This window comes from the organism of the source record quoted next, unplaced genomic scaffold (assembly GCF_019419815.1).
Source record: "Pyrus x bretschneideri cultivar Hongxiangsu unplaced genomic scaffold, Pyrus_bretschneideri_v1 Contig22, whole genome shotgun sequence".
NCBI classification, from domain to species: domain Eukaryota; kingdom Viridiplantae; phylum Streptophyta; class Magnoliopsida; order Rosales; family Rosaceae; genus Pyrus; species Pyrus x bretschneideri.
Window position 1 is genome coordinate 4,217,489 of NW_025999524.1, and position 18,947 is coordinate 4,236,435.

At 38.1% G+C, this 18,947-nt stretch overlaps 2 protein-coding genes and 1 pseudogene across 4 annotated transcripts; all 3 read right to left on the minus strand.

The window, feature by feature from the left end:
- Positions 1-311: 311 nt before the first annotated feature.
- LOC103947704 (acyl-acyl carrier protein thioesterase TE3, chloroplastic) lies at positions 312-2,248 on the minus strand. 3 transcript variants are annotated; one of them, XM_009358645.3, is made up of 5 exons: positions 1,930-2,246; positions 1,417-1,517; positions 984-1,093; positions 773-868; positions 312-675 (listed from the first exon to the last, which is right to left on the minus strand). In XM_009358645.3, the coding sequence occupies exons 1-5, from the start codon at positions 2,130-2,132 to the stop codon at positions 556-558; spliced, it is 630 nt and encodes a 209-aa protein (XP_009356920.1). In that variant the 5' UTR covers positions 2,133-2,246; the 3' UTR covers positions 312-555. The 3 variants fall into 3 exon arrangements, with proteins under 3 accessions (XP_009356920.1, XP_048441153.1, XP_048441152.1); XM_048585196.1 differs by having other exon boundaries at positions 1,940-2,072; XM_048585195.1 differs by lacking the exon at positions 1,417-1,517 and having other exon boundaries at positions 1,940-2,248.
- A 1,695-nt stretch (positions 2,249-3,943) lies between these two features.
- Positions 3,944-12,574, minus strand: LOC125477748. Its single transcript, XM_048585168.1, has 8 exons — positions 12,255-12,574; positions 11,709-11,842; positions 6,372-6,394; positions 5,732-5,785; positions 5,233-5,292; positions 4,888-5,106; positions 4,676-4,774; positions 3,944-4,591 (listed from the first exon to the last, which is right to left on the minus strand). The coding sequence occupies exons 1-8, from the start codon at positions 12,455-12,457 to the stop codon at positions 3,944-3,946; spliced, it is 1,440 nt and encodes a 479-aa protein (XP_048441125.1). The 5' UTR covers positions 12,458-12,574.
- A 553-nt stretch (positions 12,575-13,127) lies between these two features.
- On the minus strand, positions 13,128-15,363 carry LOC103947714 (annotated as a pseudogene).
- Positions 15,364-18,947: the final 3,584 nt, after the last annotated feature.

Genomic DNA, 18,947 nt, shown 5'->3' on the forward strand with positions numbered 1-18,947 from the left:
TCGGACTCATTTCCAATCTTGTCCAGTCCCAGTCACTGAACGGGCTCAGAGCCTGTACTCACAGTTCATAGTCATAATGGTCCAATGCCTGTATGGTGTTTGTTACAATTTATGTCGAGCCCGTCAAGATCTCATTCAAACTGTGACAAGAAAAATAAATTTCTGCACGCACTTTTTTCTTCTTCTACAAACTCTTGTTTAAATTGTCTCTCGATGTTCCATTGATTTATTCAATCCAAAAGCTGTAAATAAACAGGGTCTGTGACAATCATTATTGTTGTGACAAACGGTGTAAAGTAACCAACCATGAGTTCAACAACATAATTTAGAGCTTCTCATTTTCTTCGATCATCCTACAGATTGAAGACCAAACTTGTCCAATTAATACTATAACATGCAAGTAATGTAGTTACATCTTTAACACTAAGAACATACTTTCTTGAAGTGTAATTGTGTCTGAAATCTTCTTTTGCTTCATTTCCCGGAAACAAGATGCGTATCCAACATGAGCCTTTGTAATGGCGTCTATCCAACAAACTTCATGTTGCAGGAAAATCAGTTCGACTCCTCGTGGCGAAGAAATTGAACAAGTTTAGATTTCACCTCTGGTGGAATGCGGATAGGACGATAGTTTTTGTCAAGCCATACTGCTGTGGCCTTTGCTTCCAAGATAGGCTGTTCAGAAAATATTATCAGAAGATCACAATGTGTTGAGAGTTGAGACAAATCCTTGATTTGATGTAAAAAATCTTAGGACTGGCAAATAACAAACCTCTTGATTTGGCAGCTTGAAAATGAAGTGATCAAAGTATAGGCGAGCAGCTGAGGAGCCAGCGAGCCTGACCTTTATGACAAACTTATCTCCACTCTAGTTGCACAGACCTTGTTAGTGACAAGGCCAAATTCTCAATCACAACTACAAACATGTACATTGCAGTAGGAAAAATATCTTAAGAGATTCAAACGTAAATATCGAGACATACTCTGAGAGGTGCAAGGAATTTGAGTGACAAATCCGACAATGCTAATGCGCCACCGGTGCGGGCAACTCCATCAGCACTGATGCCGACCCTTTCCAGAAGTTCATGACGACCTGATCAAAATATTGAAGCACAACAGCTCAGCTTGTTTAATAGAGTTGCAACGATTGAAAAAAGGCGTGATCTTTTAATTCAGATTCATTTACAAGTTTCAATTATGTATAAACCACAGAATCATTCCCCATGAAACACATTTCTGCCGTAAAGACAACCTTTAAGAGCACAAATTCGACTGGAAGAATCCCCCGGTGACATATGGAAGAGGGAAAAATTGGAAATCAACAGCTCATGTAAAAAAGGTGTAATCAGCTAGATCCAATCATAAATTGTGGTTAAAAATCAAAGGCCTTTCAAATTACAGAAACGTTTAACTCACCATGTTGGCAATAACCTGCATAAACAGCATTGTTAACGACACCATATTGATCAAGTTCATAATCCCGGACCTTGAGCTCAACATCAAGAAACTCACTCATTCTGCAAAGTCCAAAAAGGCCAAGGCTTTAATTAAAAAATAAATCCTTTCAGCAACAAATTAAGGCTCGTTTGATATCCATTTCCTGTTCTTGAAAAAAAAACCAAAAATTAATAACGAAAGTAAGAGGATCATAGCTCAAGTCGGTTAAGAGCATTCCGAGTTCAAATCCCCTCCCCAATATCGTTTGTATCGGGAAATAAAATAATATCGAAATGGTTATCCAACGCAACATCAAAAATCTAAAATTCAACGAACAAAGTGAGAGATTTAGGTACATTATACTATTCTCATCTGACAATCAACAAAACCGTGATGTTTCGTGTAAGAATTGCAATGGTATGACGATTCGAATTCATAACATAGAGAATGCCGCCAAATTAAACAAAGAAATTGAACGTTTTAAGAAAGTACCCTTTGCCACCTTTGAAATCGAATGCGAGAGCGGCGCAGCTCCTGACGTTGGGGAGTGATCGGAGACGTGGCCGCCTCGTCGGGAAGGAAGCTGACTGACGGCGGAGGCGGAGCGACGTCCGGATGACACGTGAGTAGGAGGGGGAGGCCAAGTGGGTGGGTTCGGCAACTGAAAACGCCCGCAGGCCCTGCAACTGCAACATCTCTGCAGCTCCGCACGGTCAAAAGTGCTGGGCAGGCCTCGGAGCAGAGAAAGAGACAGAGACGGTGGTTGCGTTGGGGAGTTTTTGTTTGAATTATCGGCGTTCAAACCCAAGCAGTAAACACACAACACATGGTAAAGGATTTTCTTTTGGGCTGGAAATGAGAATATATTAAGGCCCATTGGGCTATATACTTCTTGTGGAGAATTTGGGTCAAATAGTTGAGAATCTTGAGGTTGGATCTAAATCTTACCTGAGCCTGTCCGTTGCCGACGAACCACCACTTTGATCTATCTCAACCTTTTTGATCAGTCTGGATTATACAATGTAGAGTAGATGGTCACAAAACCAAAAATCATATGCAAGTCCCAATTCAAGGTTTTTGGTCGTCACTATACTTAATACCATTATTTTCGTTGATTTATACAAAGAGATACGAAAAAAAGGAACATCTCAAGCCCATAATTTTATAGTTATCCACTAGCTCATTGCAGTCATTAACATAATTTGAGTGTTACTATTTGCACCACATTTATTGACTATACAATGACCACTCTTTGATACAAGTGAGTCTCGATCAGCAATATTATCGGTCAATATGTGTTACAATTGACATAATTTTGAAGAGAATAATGCTGATCAGTAATGGGTGATATTGATGATACAAGTACAGTACAATATCATCTGTAAATTAATATTACTGCAGTTTAGTTATTATACAATAGTACAAGATTCGTTTTGCACCCTACACAAATATACATATATGCAACTAGATATATATATATATATATATATATATAAAAGCATGAAAACAGCAGTATTTTATTGTAATATGGGATCCATGGAAGCTGGAGAAGATGGTATTGATCGTCCTGTGTTTCATTGTCTCTACATGTACATGTAGGGTTTAGCAGCATGAGATCTGAAGAAGATTGAACTTATACTCTCAGTTCTCAAATAGGCCATGCTGCGTTGTTGAGGTGAGGAAGTCCTCCATACCCTTCTGAATCTCTGATCTTAATGCCATCTCTTGTACACTAGTACAAAAAACACTTTGCGCGACGTAGGGGATGCGTCGCGCAAAGTCAAAAAATCGTCGCGTAAAACTTAGCTCAACGCACCTTCGTCGCGCACTAACCGTCGCGGCAAGGCAGTGACAGAAGGGGTTTGCGCGACGAAGATTCCCCCTACGTCGCGCAAAGAGGCTTCGCGCGACGTATTACTACGTTGCGCAAAGTCTCTTTGCGCGACGCATCCCCTACGTCGCGCAAACACTTCGTGCGACGAAGATTCTACCTACGTCGCGCCAACCTCTTCGCGCGACGCACGACCTTACGTCGCGCGAAGTGGATTTGCGCGACGTAAGTCGTGCGTCGCGCGAAGTGGCTTTGCGCGACGCACGACCCTACGTCGCGCGAAGTGGCTTTGCGCGACATAAGGTCGTGCGTCGCGCGAAGAGGTTGGAGCGACGTAAGGTCCTACGTCGCGCTAAGCCACTTTGCGCGACGTAGGGTCGTGCGTCGCGCAAAGCCACTTTGCGCGACGTAGAGTCTTGTGTCGCGCAAAGAGGTTGGCGCGACGAAGATTCTACCTACGTCGCGCAAACCTCTTTTTTTTTTTTTTTTTTTTGGTCAAAAAAAATATTTTTTTAATTTTTAATAAATATCTTAATTAAACTCTAAACGATAATTAATTAACCAACGAAAAGTATTTAGTTATAAATATATGAAAATATACATACAAAATGTCCAAACAAAAAAATAAGAAAAAACTACAAGTAGTCTTTTAGGTTTGCATGATACATCAAGCTACTAGGTATCGGTAGGGCAAAGTGGCTCAGAAGTCGAAGGTGTAGGAAGATCAGGTACTGGTAGTGAGATTTGGAGGCCGGACATCTGTATGGCTCGTACAAGGTCTCTCATGTGTCCGGCATAGGCCTTCACCTGCTCGCCCTGGGCCCTCATCTGCTTGTCCCGGGCCCTCATTTGCTCACTCTGGACCGCAAGTTGACCCTTTAGGGTTGTCACTTCCTCCTTCAATGCACTGACCTCTCCTGTGTTTGATCTGGAAGAAGAGGCACCCGTCTCACGAACTCGCGCTTTTCCCATACCCCGAACAACTTTGCTAGGACGACGACCGAAGTTTTGATCCATGACATTAGTCAGGATCTGAAAACCTGCATCCTCGGGTATCGTGGCGTCCTCGATCAAGGTCTCCGGGGAAAGTTGTGATGTTGCTTCTTGGAGAACAGTAGTGCGCTGTTCCACCATAGCATCCTGTAATAATAAAGGAAAAAACATATAATGTTTAATAACATAATATAAATAATATTTGAACGATTCATACATATAAGAATAATAACAATTACATATACTTACATGAAGCTGCTTAGCTATCTCATCACCAGGTCGAACGTAAACGTCCTCGAACATGTCGATCTCTGGGAACTTAGAACCCTCCTGAAGAAACAAACATTAAGAAAATTTTATTAATAAATAATAATAAATAAATTGTATAAAATTTCAAAATTAATATACTTTTACCTGACGTCGTGCCTCAACCCTATACGAAAAGGGCTTCGAACCAGAATGGTGGAGAAGTGTCTTTGAGTCCCGAGCTATCTTGCCAGCAATAGATTTCTTCTGTTAAACACACAATATACATGTTAGTGCGATTATTTAAAATAAATTAATAAAGGAAGCTTAAAAAATAACTAAAACAATAATAAATTATTATTAAAATATTATGTACATACCACAAATTTTGGGTCCGTAAAATGTTTGCAGAGCCACTCCCAATCCTCCGGCCGGTCCTGCAGCTCGGTTGGGCAACCATGTAGGCGAGCAAACTCCGGATCATCCCATCGCTTAAAATGCGTGTGAAGATAGTTCTTCCAATGTTTGTACCGATTTGCTAAGGTATCCTCTAAGTAGGCCATGACCTCAAGGGATATGTCGTCAAGATCAAAATTGACCTACGAATATGAAAAATAATAAAATAATAGTAAGAAATTTAATAATATTAAGATAATATATTTTGGTTTTTAATATTTGTAAACAAAATTAAAAAAATGATAAAGGCTAAAAATTAATATACTAACCGACAAGTTTTCTCGCACTAGTTTCTTCGTCTCCTCGGGAATTTCTGCCCAAGACTCCCACTGCATGGGACAATTTTGTTTAATAACAACACCACAACTACTAGCGATGCTGTTATGCTGCTGTGAGGTAGCCGCTCCACGATGTCGCGGGTCATACTCAATCTTGATCTTGGAGCCGCGACAGGTTCATGTGATTCTTGGGCCTAATTGCAAAAACCCACATTATTGTACGTACTAAAGAACTGCTTAATTGGGGTAAAATCAGTACGATAGTGCACGGATTAGTCTATCAGCATCTATAAAGGGGGGTGTGTGTGTTACATATCAGTACATTAGAGCTGGAAAAAAAGAAAAGCCGGAATAGACATAGAGTATAAGTTTTAACTATAAGTTTTATATCTAAGAACTCTCAACCTAGCTTACCTCCAATATGTGAAACTGATCACTCAGAATACGCGTTAAAAACAATGTTCAATCAAGAACTCTCAACCTAGCTTACCTCCAATATGTAGAGTTGGTGCTGGGCTAGAAAAGAAAAATCATGCTCTTTTGGCTGCAGAGCAATCAGATGAACAAAGTAGAAAAAGGGAAAGTTTTTGCATACCAGATGAAAGCAACAATGAAGGCCGGAGCGAGCGTGGAAGGAGAGAGAGAGAGAGAGAGAGAGAGAGAGAGAGAGAGAGAGCAATTCTCAAGTTTTGGTGAGGTCGAAGCAGATACACTGTGACTGTGAGTCAACCAGATCCGCAAGTTTTGTAAGAACAATGATTATAATTAAAGGGTGGAGCTAATCATTATTTCAAACATTATTTTAAACATGATCACCAGGCTAGAGCTAATCAGTCGATGGATCCATTCCCAGAAGGTCCCAAAAAAACTAATTTTATATATGGTAATCAATTAAAGGTTCACATCACTCTCTCATTTTATATATGGTAATCAATTAAAGGTTCACATCACTCTCTCATTTTATATATGGTAATCAATTAAAGCATAGATTTGTAACTCATTACCATTTTAAATAGGACTATTAATTGGTATCATTGTCAAAACAAATTAACGTGTTGTTGGACATGCATCATGCATGTATCAGAAAGACATGCATGCATATGCATGTAGTTGATTAATTGTAGTTGTACCCTGCTTGTTTGTTCATGCTCATCTAAAAACAAAAATAAAAACTTTAAATTTAAAAAAGGACAACTCTTACCTAATAGTCCATGTTTAATTAAATATATGCTTCAAATTTATCGTTGCATTGAGTTTTTTTTATTTTTCACTTAACTATATTATTTTCTTTCTTGTTTTCTTTTTCCTTTTCTTTTCTTTCTTGTTTTCTGTTTTATTTTATTTTATTTTCTTGTTTCTCTTTCCTATTTTGTTTGCTTAGGGTATTTTCTTTATTTTTGATATTTGTTTTACAAAGTGTGAAAGCTTAAGTGAACCGACATTGCACGACCACTACAGTTACTGAAAAAAAAGAAAAAAAAAAGATCAAGAAGAAAAAGAAAAATAGTTATATTTAAAGTTTGTATGTATTTAAAGTTTGATTCACTTTACACCGAAGGAAGTTTGATTCACATTTTGTAAAATTCTTTTCTAATTGATTCTAAATGGAGTGCTTTCTCGGTCTTCCTTTGTTGAATGCATGGGTTGATCTTGGTGATTCCACAGGCTTACTCTTGAACTGGGCTGGAGGATTCTTTTTGGTCTCCTCCACTCGTTGATTTTCCACAGGCTTACTCTTGAACTGGGCTGGAGGATTCTTTTTGGTCTCCTCCACTCGTTGATTTTCCTTTGTGCTACTCTTGAACTGGGCTGGAGGATTCTTTTTGGTCTCCTCCACTCGTTGATTTTCCTTTGTGCTACTCTTGAACTGAGCAGCAGGATTCTTTTGGTCTCCCCCGAAGGTCTGAGCTTCCTCTTTTTTTTTCTGTTTCTTTGTTCAATCTCTCCAATTCGTATTGAAGAGGGTTAGAGGATAACTCAGCATATGCAGTTGTAGCTTGTCTCCACATGCTTCAATGTATCATTTTCACTTGCCTTACTTGCTCCCCTTTGCAGAAGTGGTCCCTTCTCTGGAAGTGTATCAACCGTTGAAGATGACTACTCGAGAGCAACGCTAGGTAAGCAATCAGGGAAGGGATTCCAGGCAGTTGGTTCCAGATCGGAAGACTGACTCCAAGTGTCGGCTGATTGCTTCTTTCACTTTGCCATGCGAGTAAGAACAAGGACAAAGAAAAGGACAGGGAAAGAGCATGATATGAGATACCTTTGCTTTCGCCCTTGATGATATGAGATACCTTTGCTTTCGAAAAAGCGGTGAATGAATCAGCACATCTATTTGTTGTGCTGCTTCCTCCTGGGTCATCTGTACTCCAGGCATATGGTATCATCTTTGGGGAAGAAGAAAGAATTGAATGTTTCGAAAGGATTTGCTGGGAGTGCGCCCTCAGAGGTGAGAAAGAGTTGGGCATTTTCTTCAGGTTTGCCTTGCCATAAAATATGAAAGTTGACATATATAGGGAATAGTGACGACAAACGTTTTGATCCCGCAAATCCGGCTTTTTGGAATAGTGACGACTCTTCGATCTTTGAAGACGCCTCTTCGATATTTGAAGACGCCTCTTCGATAAAGCTGCACGCGTTTTCTGAAAAGCAGATAAAGCAGATAAAGACGTGTAGTTGCGATGATGGCCTCCACGTGTTGAACGCGTTTTCTGAAAAGCCGGTGGACGCGTTGCCTTGGCTTTTTATAGAGCTATCGATCACCGCCAACTTACACACCTTATCTCCGGCCCTTTGAAAATCTACTCCGTCCACCCCTTATCTTTTAACTTCTTGAAAAATGGCTAGCTCATCTAACCCATTGAACATTTGCTTAGATTTGAGTCTGAGCAATGATCCGATTGCGCCTCATCAGGGTAAGGTATGGTGCCCGTCTTTCTTATCTTTTCATGGCCCTCTTACAGATGAGGACTCTGTGATGACGGATCCAATAACGGCTACGATAGTGGCTCGGAACCTCCTCACTCCCAAAGATAGTCAGCTGCTTTCTGGACGGTCCGATGAGTTGGCCGTTCAAGAGTCCTTGGCTCTTAGCGTTCAGTGCGCTGGCTCTGTGTCCAACATGGGCCAACGCCTTCTTGCTCGCTCCCGTCAGGTTGAATCCTTGATGGCGGAGGTGGAGAGTCTTAAGCAGGAGATCAAACAGCTGAAGTACGAGAACCGAAGTTTGCACGTGCTTGCCAACAATTATTCTACAGGCATGAAGAGGAAGCTTGATGAGCTTGATGACCGTCAAAGGCTTGCAGCTTTCTTCCAGAGGCACCTCTTTCCTGGGTCATCCAGCGTTCCACCAAGGTTTGGGGCCTTGAATGATCTATCTTCGGTGCCTCCCGCTCATATGCCTCCCGCTCCGATGGCTCCTGCTCCGATGCCTCCTGCTCCGATGCCTCCTGCTCCGATGCCTCCTGCTCCGAGAGTGTTGCCACGTAGTAGGGCCTCACGTACACAACCCTTGTGAAGGCTCCATCTTTCTGCCATTTTTTATTTTTTTTATTTTTTTTATTTTTTATTTTTATTTTTTTTTGTAATCACTCGGAAATCAATGAACAAGCTTTATTCACTGTATTGGGTTGCCTCCCAAGTAACCATTTGTGAACAAACATAAGTAAATACATAGAACTCTGAATAATTTAGCCTATGTGGACATATACACCTGATCCAAATGAAGTGAATCCAAAATGAACAGGTCAATTCAAAGTTGCATATACAAAATCAAATTGCTTACCGGATACAAATAGATTAAGGAACAGAGAGAATTGGAGAACGTTTAGAACAAAGATGGGGGAGGGAGGTAGCTGCTGCAACTAGTTTGCAGTTTCTACCACCCAAACTAAAAAAAAAGTCGTTGACTTTGCGTGACGTATGTGGCGTCGCGCAAAATCTTATGTTATAGTTAATAAAAGTATTAATAAACTCAAAGTGTTAGTAAATCTACCATTTTAAAGGGAAACACATTGTACGGAACTAGTTTCAACGATCCATCCGTCAAACTTGTTTGTATATGCTTCGAGATCGCATACGCCAAAAATAGGAAAAAAAAACATTTAGAGATCAAGTAACGCGACAAAACTTTTCGACGGTTATAAATGAAAAATAACGATTTAACGGTAGTTTTAACTCTGATTTTGATGATTTTTTACAGCTACACTCCTTGACCCTATATGAATACAATGAACTAATTCGATCATCAATTTAAAGTATTTACACAAGTGGATACCACAAAATCTTATGTTATAGTTAATGAAAGTATTAATAAACTCTAAGTGTTAGTAAATCTACCATTTTAAAGGGAAACACATTGTACGAAACTAGTTTCAACGATCCATCCGTCAAACTTGTTTGTATATGCTTCGAGATCGCATACGCCAAAAATAGGAAAAAAAAAACATTTAGAGATCAAGTAACGCGACAAAACTTTTCGACGGTTATAAATGAAAAATAACGATTTAACGGTAGTTTTAACTCTGATTTTGATGATTTTTTACAGCTACACTCCTTGACCCTATATGAATACAATGAACTAATTTGATCATCAATTTAAAGTATTTACACAAGTGGATACCACAAAATCTTATGTTATAGTTAATAAAAGTATTAATAAACTCTAAGTGTTAGTAAATCTACCATTTTAAAGGGAAACACATTGTACGGAACTAGTTTCAACGATCCATCCGTCAAACTTGTTTGTATATGCTTCGAGATCGCATACGCCAAAAATAGGAAAAAAAAAACATTTAGAGATCAAGTAACGCGACAAAACTTTTCGACGGTTATAAATGAAAAATAACGATTTAACGGTAGTTTTAACTCCGATTTTGATGATTTTTTACAGCTACACTCCTTGACCCTATATGAATACAATGAACTAATTCGATCATCAATTTAAAGTATTTACACAAGTGGATACCACAAAATCTTATGTTATAGTTAATGAAAGTATTAATAAACTCTAAGTGTTAGTAAATCTACCATTTTAAAGGGAAACACATTGTACGAAACTAGTTTCAACGATCCATCCGTCAAACTTGTTTGTATATGCTTCGAGATCGCATACGCCAAAAATAGGAAAAAAAAAACATTTAGAGATCAAGTAACGCGACAAAACTTTTCGACGGTTATAAATGAAAAATAACGATTTAACGGTAGTTTTAACTCCGATTTTGATGATTTTTTACAGCTACACTCCTTGACCCTATATGAATACAATGAACTAATTCGATCATCAATTTAAAGTATTTACACAAGTGGATACCACAAAATCTTATGTTATAGTTAATGAAAGTATTAATAAACTCTAAGTGTTAGTAAATCTACCATTTTGATGGGAAACACATTGTACGAAACTAGTTTCAACGATCCATCCGTCAAACTTGTTTGTATATGCTTCGAGATCGCATACGCTAAAAATAGGAAAAAAAAACATTTAGAGATCAAGTAACGCGACAAAACTTTTCGACGGTTATAAATGAAAAATAACGATTTAACGGTAGTTTTAACTCTGATTTTGATGATTTTTTACAGCTACACTCCTTGACCCTATATGAATACAATGAACTAATTCGATCATCAATTTAAAGTATTTACACAAGTGGATACCACAAAATCTTATGTTATAGTTAATAAAAGTATTAATAAACTCTAAGTGTTAGTAAATCTACCATTTTAAAGGGAAACACATTGTACGGAACTAGTTTCAACGATCCATCCGTCAAACTTGTTTGTATATGCTTCGAGATCGCATACGCCAAAAATAGGAAAAAAAAAACATTTAGAGATCAAGTAACGCGACAAAACTTTTCGACGGTTATAAATGAAAAATAACGATTTAACGGTAGTTTTAACTCCGATTTTGATGATTTTTTACAGCTACACTCCTTGACCCTATATGAATATAATGAACTAATTCGATCGTTAATTTAAAGTATTTATACTCGGGGAAAGTATTTTTACCGCTTTTTCTGTTGACTTTGCGTGACGCAGGGCTGCGTGAGTCGCGCAAAACAGCTTTGCGCGACGCACGTGCACATACGTCGCGCAAAGCTGTTTTGCGCGACGCCACATACGTCACGCAAAGATGTTTTGCGCGACGTAAGTGCACGTGCGTCGCGCAAAGCTGTTTTGCGCGACTCACGCAGCCCTGCGTCACGCAAAGTCAACAGAAAAAGCGGTAAAACTTACTTTCTTTAGCGCCAAAATCTTGCGGGACGTACAAAACGTCGCGCAAATGGCGTTTGCGCGACTGCACTTTGCGCGACGAAGATTGGCGTCGCGCAATACTGTTTTGCGCGACGTAAGGGCATTTACGTCGCGCAATACTGTTTTGCGCGACGCCAATCTTCGTCGTGCAAAGTGCAGTCGCGCAAACACCATTTGCGCGACGTTTTGTGTTTAACGTCACGCAAACATACTTTGCGCGACGCATTTAGCTGCGTCGCGCAAGTTTTCGTCGCGCAAACATGCATAAACAGCATTGTTAACGACACCATATTGATCAAGTTCATAATCCCGGACCTTGAGCTCAACATCAAGAAACTCACTCATTCTGCAAAGTCCAAAAAGGCCAAGGCTTTAATTAAAAAATAAATCCTTTCAGCAACAAATTAAGGCTCGTTTGATATCCATTTCCTGTTCTTGAAAAAAAAACCAAAAATTAATAACGAAAGTAAGAGGATCATAGCTCAAGTCGGTTAAGAGCATTCCGAGTTCAAATCCCCTCCCCAATATCGTTTGTATCGGGAAATAAAATAATATCGAAATGGTTATCCAACGCAACATCAAAAATCTAAAATTCAACGAACAAAGTGAGAGATTTAGGTACATTATACTATTCTCATCTGACAATCAACAAAACCGTGATGTTTCGTGTAAGAATTGCAATGGTATGACGATTCGAATTCATAACATAGAGAATGCCGCCAAATTAAACAAAGAAATTGAACGTTTTAAGAAAGTACCCTTTGCCACCTTTGAAATCGAATGCGAGAGCGGCGCAGCTCCTGACGTTGGGGAGTGATCGGAGACGTGGCCGCCTCGTCGGGAAGGAAGCTGACTGACGGCGGAGGCGGAGCGACGTCCGGATGACACGTGAGTAGGAGGGGGAGGCCAAGTGGGTGGGTTCGGCAACTGAAAACGCCCGCAGGCCCTGCAACTGCAACATCTCTGCAGCTCCGCACGGTCAAAAGTGCTGGGCAGGCCTCGGAGCAGAGAAAGAGACAGAGACGGTGGTTGCGTTGGGGAGTTTTTGTTTGAATTATCGGCGTTCAAACCCAAGCAGTAAACACACAACACATGGTAAAGGATTTTCTTTTGGGCTGGAAATGAGAATATATTAAGGCCCATTGGGCTATATACTTCTTGTGGAGAATTTGGGTCAAATAGTTGAGAATCTTGAGGTTGGATCTAAATCTTACCTGAGCCTGTCCGTTGCCGACGAACCACCACTTTGATCTATCTCAACCTTTTTGATCAGTCTGGATTATACAATGTAGAGTAGATGGTCACAAAACCAAAAATCATATGCAAGTCCCAATTCAAGGTTTTTGGTCGTCACTATACTTAATACCATTATTTTCGTTGATTTATACAAAGAGATACGAAAAAAAGGAACATCTCAAGCCCATAATTTTATAGTTATCCACTAGCTCATTGCGGTCATTAACATAATTTGAGTGTTACTATTTGCACCACATTTATTGACTATACAATGACCACTCTTTGATACAAGTGAGTCTCGATCAGCAATATTATCGGTCAATATGTGTTACAATTGACATAATTTTGAAGAGAATAATGCTGATCAGTAATGGGTGATATTGATGATACAAGTACAGTACAATATCATCTGTAAATTAATATTACTGCAGTTTAGTTATTATACAATAGTACAAGATTCGTTTTGCACCCTACACAAATATATATATATGCAACTAGATATATATATATATATATATATATATATAAAAGCATGAAAACAGCAGTATTTTATTGTAATATGGGATCCATGGAAGCTGGAGAAGATGGTATTGATCGTCCTGTGTTTCATTGTCTCTACATGTACATGTAGGGTTTAGCAGCATGAGATCTGAAGAAGATTGAACTTATACTCTCAGTTCTCAAATAGGCCATGCTGCGTTGTTGAGGTGAGGAAGTCCTCCATACCCTTCTGAATCTCTGATCTTAATGCCATCTCTTGTACCTCGTGATATGCAGTATTTGTCCCCTGCAACATCCCACGTTGCTCGCTTAATCACTTTCATCTTTTAAAAGTTCATTAACAACCTTAAATATTTAATAGGAAAATGATTTCTGTACATTTCAATTTATTTTTTACCGTTGATTTTTTTTTTCTTGAATGAAAAGTCATAAATAAACATGGTGTGCATGAGGAGAAAAAGGAGTGGGAAAAACATCGTTGAGATGACTGAGACGGGAAGAAATAATGGATATACAAATTCATAATTTAATGTGTGTCTGTGTGTGTATTTCTGTAATCTTCTAAATTTATACCTGCTGCTGTTGCATTGCGTCCGCAGCATCCACACCTGGTGAATTGAAATCATAATACGCACTTGCTGCAGAAAGTTTCATTGACAGAAACTAGGAAGCCACCAAACAAAAAGCACTTTAATTATTAGTATTCTATTTGGATATATACGACGATTGATCCATAATTGTGACATTACAAGAAATCTCCATGATATGTTTTGAACTTTTGGTTAATTATTTATGATATGACTCACCTCAATTTGTTTCTGCAGTGACTGAACGTAGCTGATAACCACATCCAGCATTACTGCCATTCCCATTGTCTGCAAATTAATTCATCCATAAAAAACATTATCAATTATGTTTAAAAAATAATAACTCATGAACTCTATCGTAGTTTATTCAAAGCGGCAAGTAAATCAAATTATGTACCTTGTAGCACCCTGGAACCAGATTTTGCAGGCATCTCAGCCTATCATTTATTTTCTCTCTTCTTACCTAGTAATACCATGAATGTTAAACAAATGCGCAAGACCAACACCGATAATCTTTCCTCTATATGTATTAACTGTGTCGTTATCAGAGTATTATGGATTTAATTTGTTATCGCTATTTAATTAAGGCGCAAGAGAATTAAGATAAATTTGCTTCAAAATCTGCCCTTGAAAATTAACAAGAGAATTAGTACTTCTAAACCAGATACTGGTAACATGTCCAATTTAAAAGAACTGAAATATTTGTACCCTTTCTGCCAAACTGTGGCTATCAGTAGCTTGGCCTCTCTTAGCTCTCACATGAATCACTTCTTTTAGTTTCTCCCCATCTTTGTCACTATTGTTTATCTTTCTCTTCCTTCCTCCTAACGACTGCCAAGAATCCCCAATCGCGTGCGCATTTCAATATCGAGAGAAAACACATGATCAATATAAAGTCAGTCTAGCCAAAAATTAAGCATACACATGATCTATCACATCAAGGTAATTAACCAGACAACATATATAAACTAGCTCTTCAGCGAGCAACTATCTACTAATATATACAATATTAAGTACGTACCTTTCCTTTTCCTGTTTCTTGGCGAAAATCTCCAGTCATCAGATGAGCTGTGGAATGAGCAACTAAGAAATCATCAGAATTATGGGAAAAGCTTTGAATATGATGAGTGAAGTTGATAGGGAGCTGGTCAGGTTGGGGCTGATGATGATGATCGGTAGTAAAGGAGGTGTCATTAGCCGAGAGAGCCATGATTTCATGATGATTGGTGCCAAGACTAGTCTCCAAATCGCAAAGATCGTCTATGAGTTCCATCTTCCAAACTTCGAGTCGTTTGTCTACACAGAAACTTGCGGTTTTGCATGCTTTTAGAGACAGACTAATCGAGTTTATAGAAACTTAAGTCCAAAAGCATATTGGCTATAGTACAGATTTTCATTTCAGTTATAAGTTGACTTTGTCTTCCTACCTCTCTCTTCATACACTAATTGTTTTTAGCAAGAGAAATTCTAAACTTAATTTAATTTACAGAAAGGAGATTCGAACTTGAGTGTAAAGAAAGCTGGTTCATTGTCATAGTGTGTGGGGCATCGGAGGCGTGGGGCTATATAACCAGTTTAGTGTTGAATTATGTAAAATTGGTATTTGATTTGGTGTGATTATCTTAATTTGTTTGTTTTCAATTTTTGTCCTTGATGGGAACATACATCTTCTCTTTATGGATAATGATGACGTTACCACAAATCGCGTATATAGGTTTCCATTTCAACTCCATTCAATAAAAGGTTGTAAAACCAAATATAAACACTGGCCTTAATTGGAGTGCTCACAATCTAAAGAGTCCATAAAAATGTTGACTCCAAACTTTCCAAATCTGGAGAACTTCATTTCTCTACTCGATATTCCAAATCCACGTTGATAACCCATACCGATTCATTGACAACCCCCCATCCCCCTCAAAATCCCAACTTATAATAATATGCCATGCATATATACATGCATGCCTTGCATCTCAAGTTAATTGGCATTTTGCTCGTTTTGAATATCAAACTATCGGAAGATTAAGCATGGTTGTAGCTGCTACCTTACCTAGTAGTTGTTAGGTATGGCTTAAAGTATGGAGAGGGTTGTGTAATTGATTGTACTCTCCTACTTTTGTCGATCTACATATTCTTATCCCTTCTAATCTTTTTTCTTAAGATCAAATATATAAACTTTCATCAAAATTCACACAAACCCTAGCTAGAATAGCATACTAATTAGACTACAATTAAGTATCATTTAAAAGTCAATCTTCACCTAATAAGCCTTTGATTCTTGATTCAATTTGTATTTTGCATTGTAGCTAATCTTTGATTTTGAATTCGGATGCACATATTCTGTGCCAAACTTTATTTCTTTAATGGTGGAAACAGAAGAGGGTTTAGGGTTTAGAAATTGAATGATAACTTTACCATATAAGAATGAAATGAGACTGTCAACATCCTCGTTTGAAGGTACATCACAAATGGCCTATTACCGACCTTAACTTGTTTAGGCGAATTTCCATACCAATACAAATCTCATTTTATTGTATTGTTGCAAATGTGGATTAGGTTAATTGATCAGAATGATGTGTCCGTCTTCTTATATCTGAGTTCAAGTGAGTCAGAATTTTATTTTATTGAAAAGAACAAACCAGTTAAGTAATATTGCATATATACGTAAACTTCTAGTCTTTTCTCGTGCAATTACTAAACAAAACATTTGCTCTTAAGAAACGCGTCGTAACCCAAATTGTTAGGCAGGCAGTCGTTTGGTGTTCACATTTGGTCAAAATTAATGGAGATTTTATTTTATTTTATTTTTTATTTTTATTTTTATTTTTTTTTAAGTTCATAATTAATGTCCATATCCTCCTACATGATCATGGAGGAAAGTGATAGGCGAAGGTCACATGACTACGGAATGAGAAGTCATAAATTAAAAGTTATATGAAATTTATTTCACTGAAAATGACATAATGGTCTAACAAAAATTTCTGGACACCTTGTTGTAACTGTTGTGACTGAGAGACTTGTAAGTAGCAGAGTTGATTGCTGCAAGAAGGGTCGTCATGTTTGTAGAGGAGTTGCGAAATAGAATTTGAAGGATGCATCGACAAAGTAATGATTTTCGCTCATCCTTCCAAGCTTTTTCCCAATCCAAACTTAGTCATGCTAGATGAGAAGCAAATCAGGCAGCACATAGGCTTGTAAGAGCAGGACTTGGAGAACAACATTAAGTGGCTTGGTTTGAGATACTATCGGACATGGCAGCAGACATCTTGATTGAGGATGGTTCTAAAGTGATTGCATCTTTTTTATTTTTTATTCTGTAATGGCGGCCTCTTTTTTACTTGATTCTGAATTGAAAGTCTCGGCAAGGTATTTTTCAAGGGTTCCCTTCTTTTATTATTAATTTTCTTGTACATATTTTATTGACATCCTAATGTATATAGTACCTTTCCATATTAAAAAAAGAAAAAAAAAATGCTTGTAAGTGGTTTAGAATATTTATCACTACACTTGAGGATTTTTGTTCGGTTCCTTATTGTCGAAAATCGCTTGCATTATAATAAAAGGCTCGTTTAGATGTGCTTTTAAAATGATTGAAAACGATTTTAGATAAAATATTTTTGGGTTCCAAAAGCACTTTAAGTGCTTTCTACGATGTGTTTCTTTCAGGAAGCACTAATTATGTGTTTCTTTCAGGAAGCACTTGAAGTGTTTTTTCAAGATTTACTAGTATTTTTACTAAAGACGCTTTAAATCATTTTAAAAGTACATCCAAACTAACTCAAATTCATTAGGGAGAAGTAGTTTATAAGCAGATAAAAACATTTAGCATTTGAAATTATATGTTTTTGTCCCTGGTAATACCAACTGGGCTTGGACCTTCTAAGGAAGGGCTCAAACGACACACAACGCATTCCTCTGCAAGGTTGGAAATGGCAACAGGCCCAGATGTTAACTCAGTCCAAACGGCAGGCCGGCCAACAAGTTCCGGAATTCTAACGACAAGGAAATTCACAAAATTAACAACACACACGACACGGCAATACTACCATCCACACCTTTTCATTTCTTGAGTTTCTACTTTATTAACAAATATGGGATTGAATTCAAAGTGAATTTTTCACTGAAATCTGTAATTAGAAACCTACAAAATAAATCAAGAATGAGAAAAATCATCATATTAACTACGGGGCTAAGGCGGCTAATTAATCTTATTTTTCCTATTGTTAGGTTCTCCTATCCTTTCGTTCTTTCGTTTCTTGTAAGTAAACATGTCCTCAATTTGACAGTTGTTTGGAAGTTATGAAGGGCTAATTTCCATGCAGGGTTAACCTAAGTAAGAAATGATGAGAGTAAAATTGAATTGATGATCATATTCCATTCTAGTTGCATAGGTGAGGGATTTGTTCTAAAAGTGCTAGCTAGCTACATGATCATCCAGAGAAGAATGAGCATCATACACCTCATCAAAATCTTCATCCCTGTGAACTATAACACTTCAAGCTACTCGAGCCTCGAGTCAAAACAATAATTTGCCACTCTTTTATTTGCTAGGTAATGCTAAGAGAACTCTTTGAAAAGCGGAATTCTTCATGGATTCTCTTCCACCTTGTAGTTTACGTCAATTTCCGTACCAATATTATAAACCACATTGTGCCAAAAGCATAAAGTAACAGAGTTCATAGAGAATCACGTTTTTGAGAGAGTTTCTCACCATTTCTCAAACATATATGTCCAATTTTCTGGGTCCTTTCATTGAACTTAGCCTTTACAAATAAATCATAGACTCATAGGTGTACGCTCCACCCCATCTGCAACCTTTATTTGTGCTCTGCGTCAGTTGTCACTCTCAACCCACACATCCCAAGTGCAATTTCAGTGCTTTCAATTATAAGGCTCCTTCGTCCTAACTTCTTCATGGAATCTCAAAACGAGTAGATATCAAATAATACATAGTCACACGTCGGAAACTTAATGAAGACTATAAAAACGATTTAAGGTGGCATTGTTCACGGAGAAACAGCCCCAAAGCCAAGTAACTATGGTATCCCCTACTACAGGTATGGCGCTAGCTAAGCTTGTAATTACTGTAGCTCCCCAAAATCTCATCTGACCCCAAGGTAATACGTATCC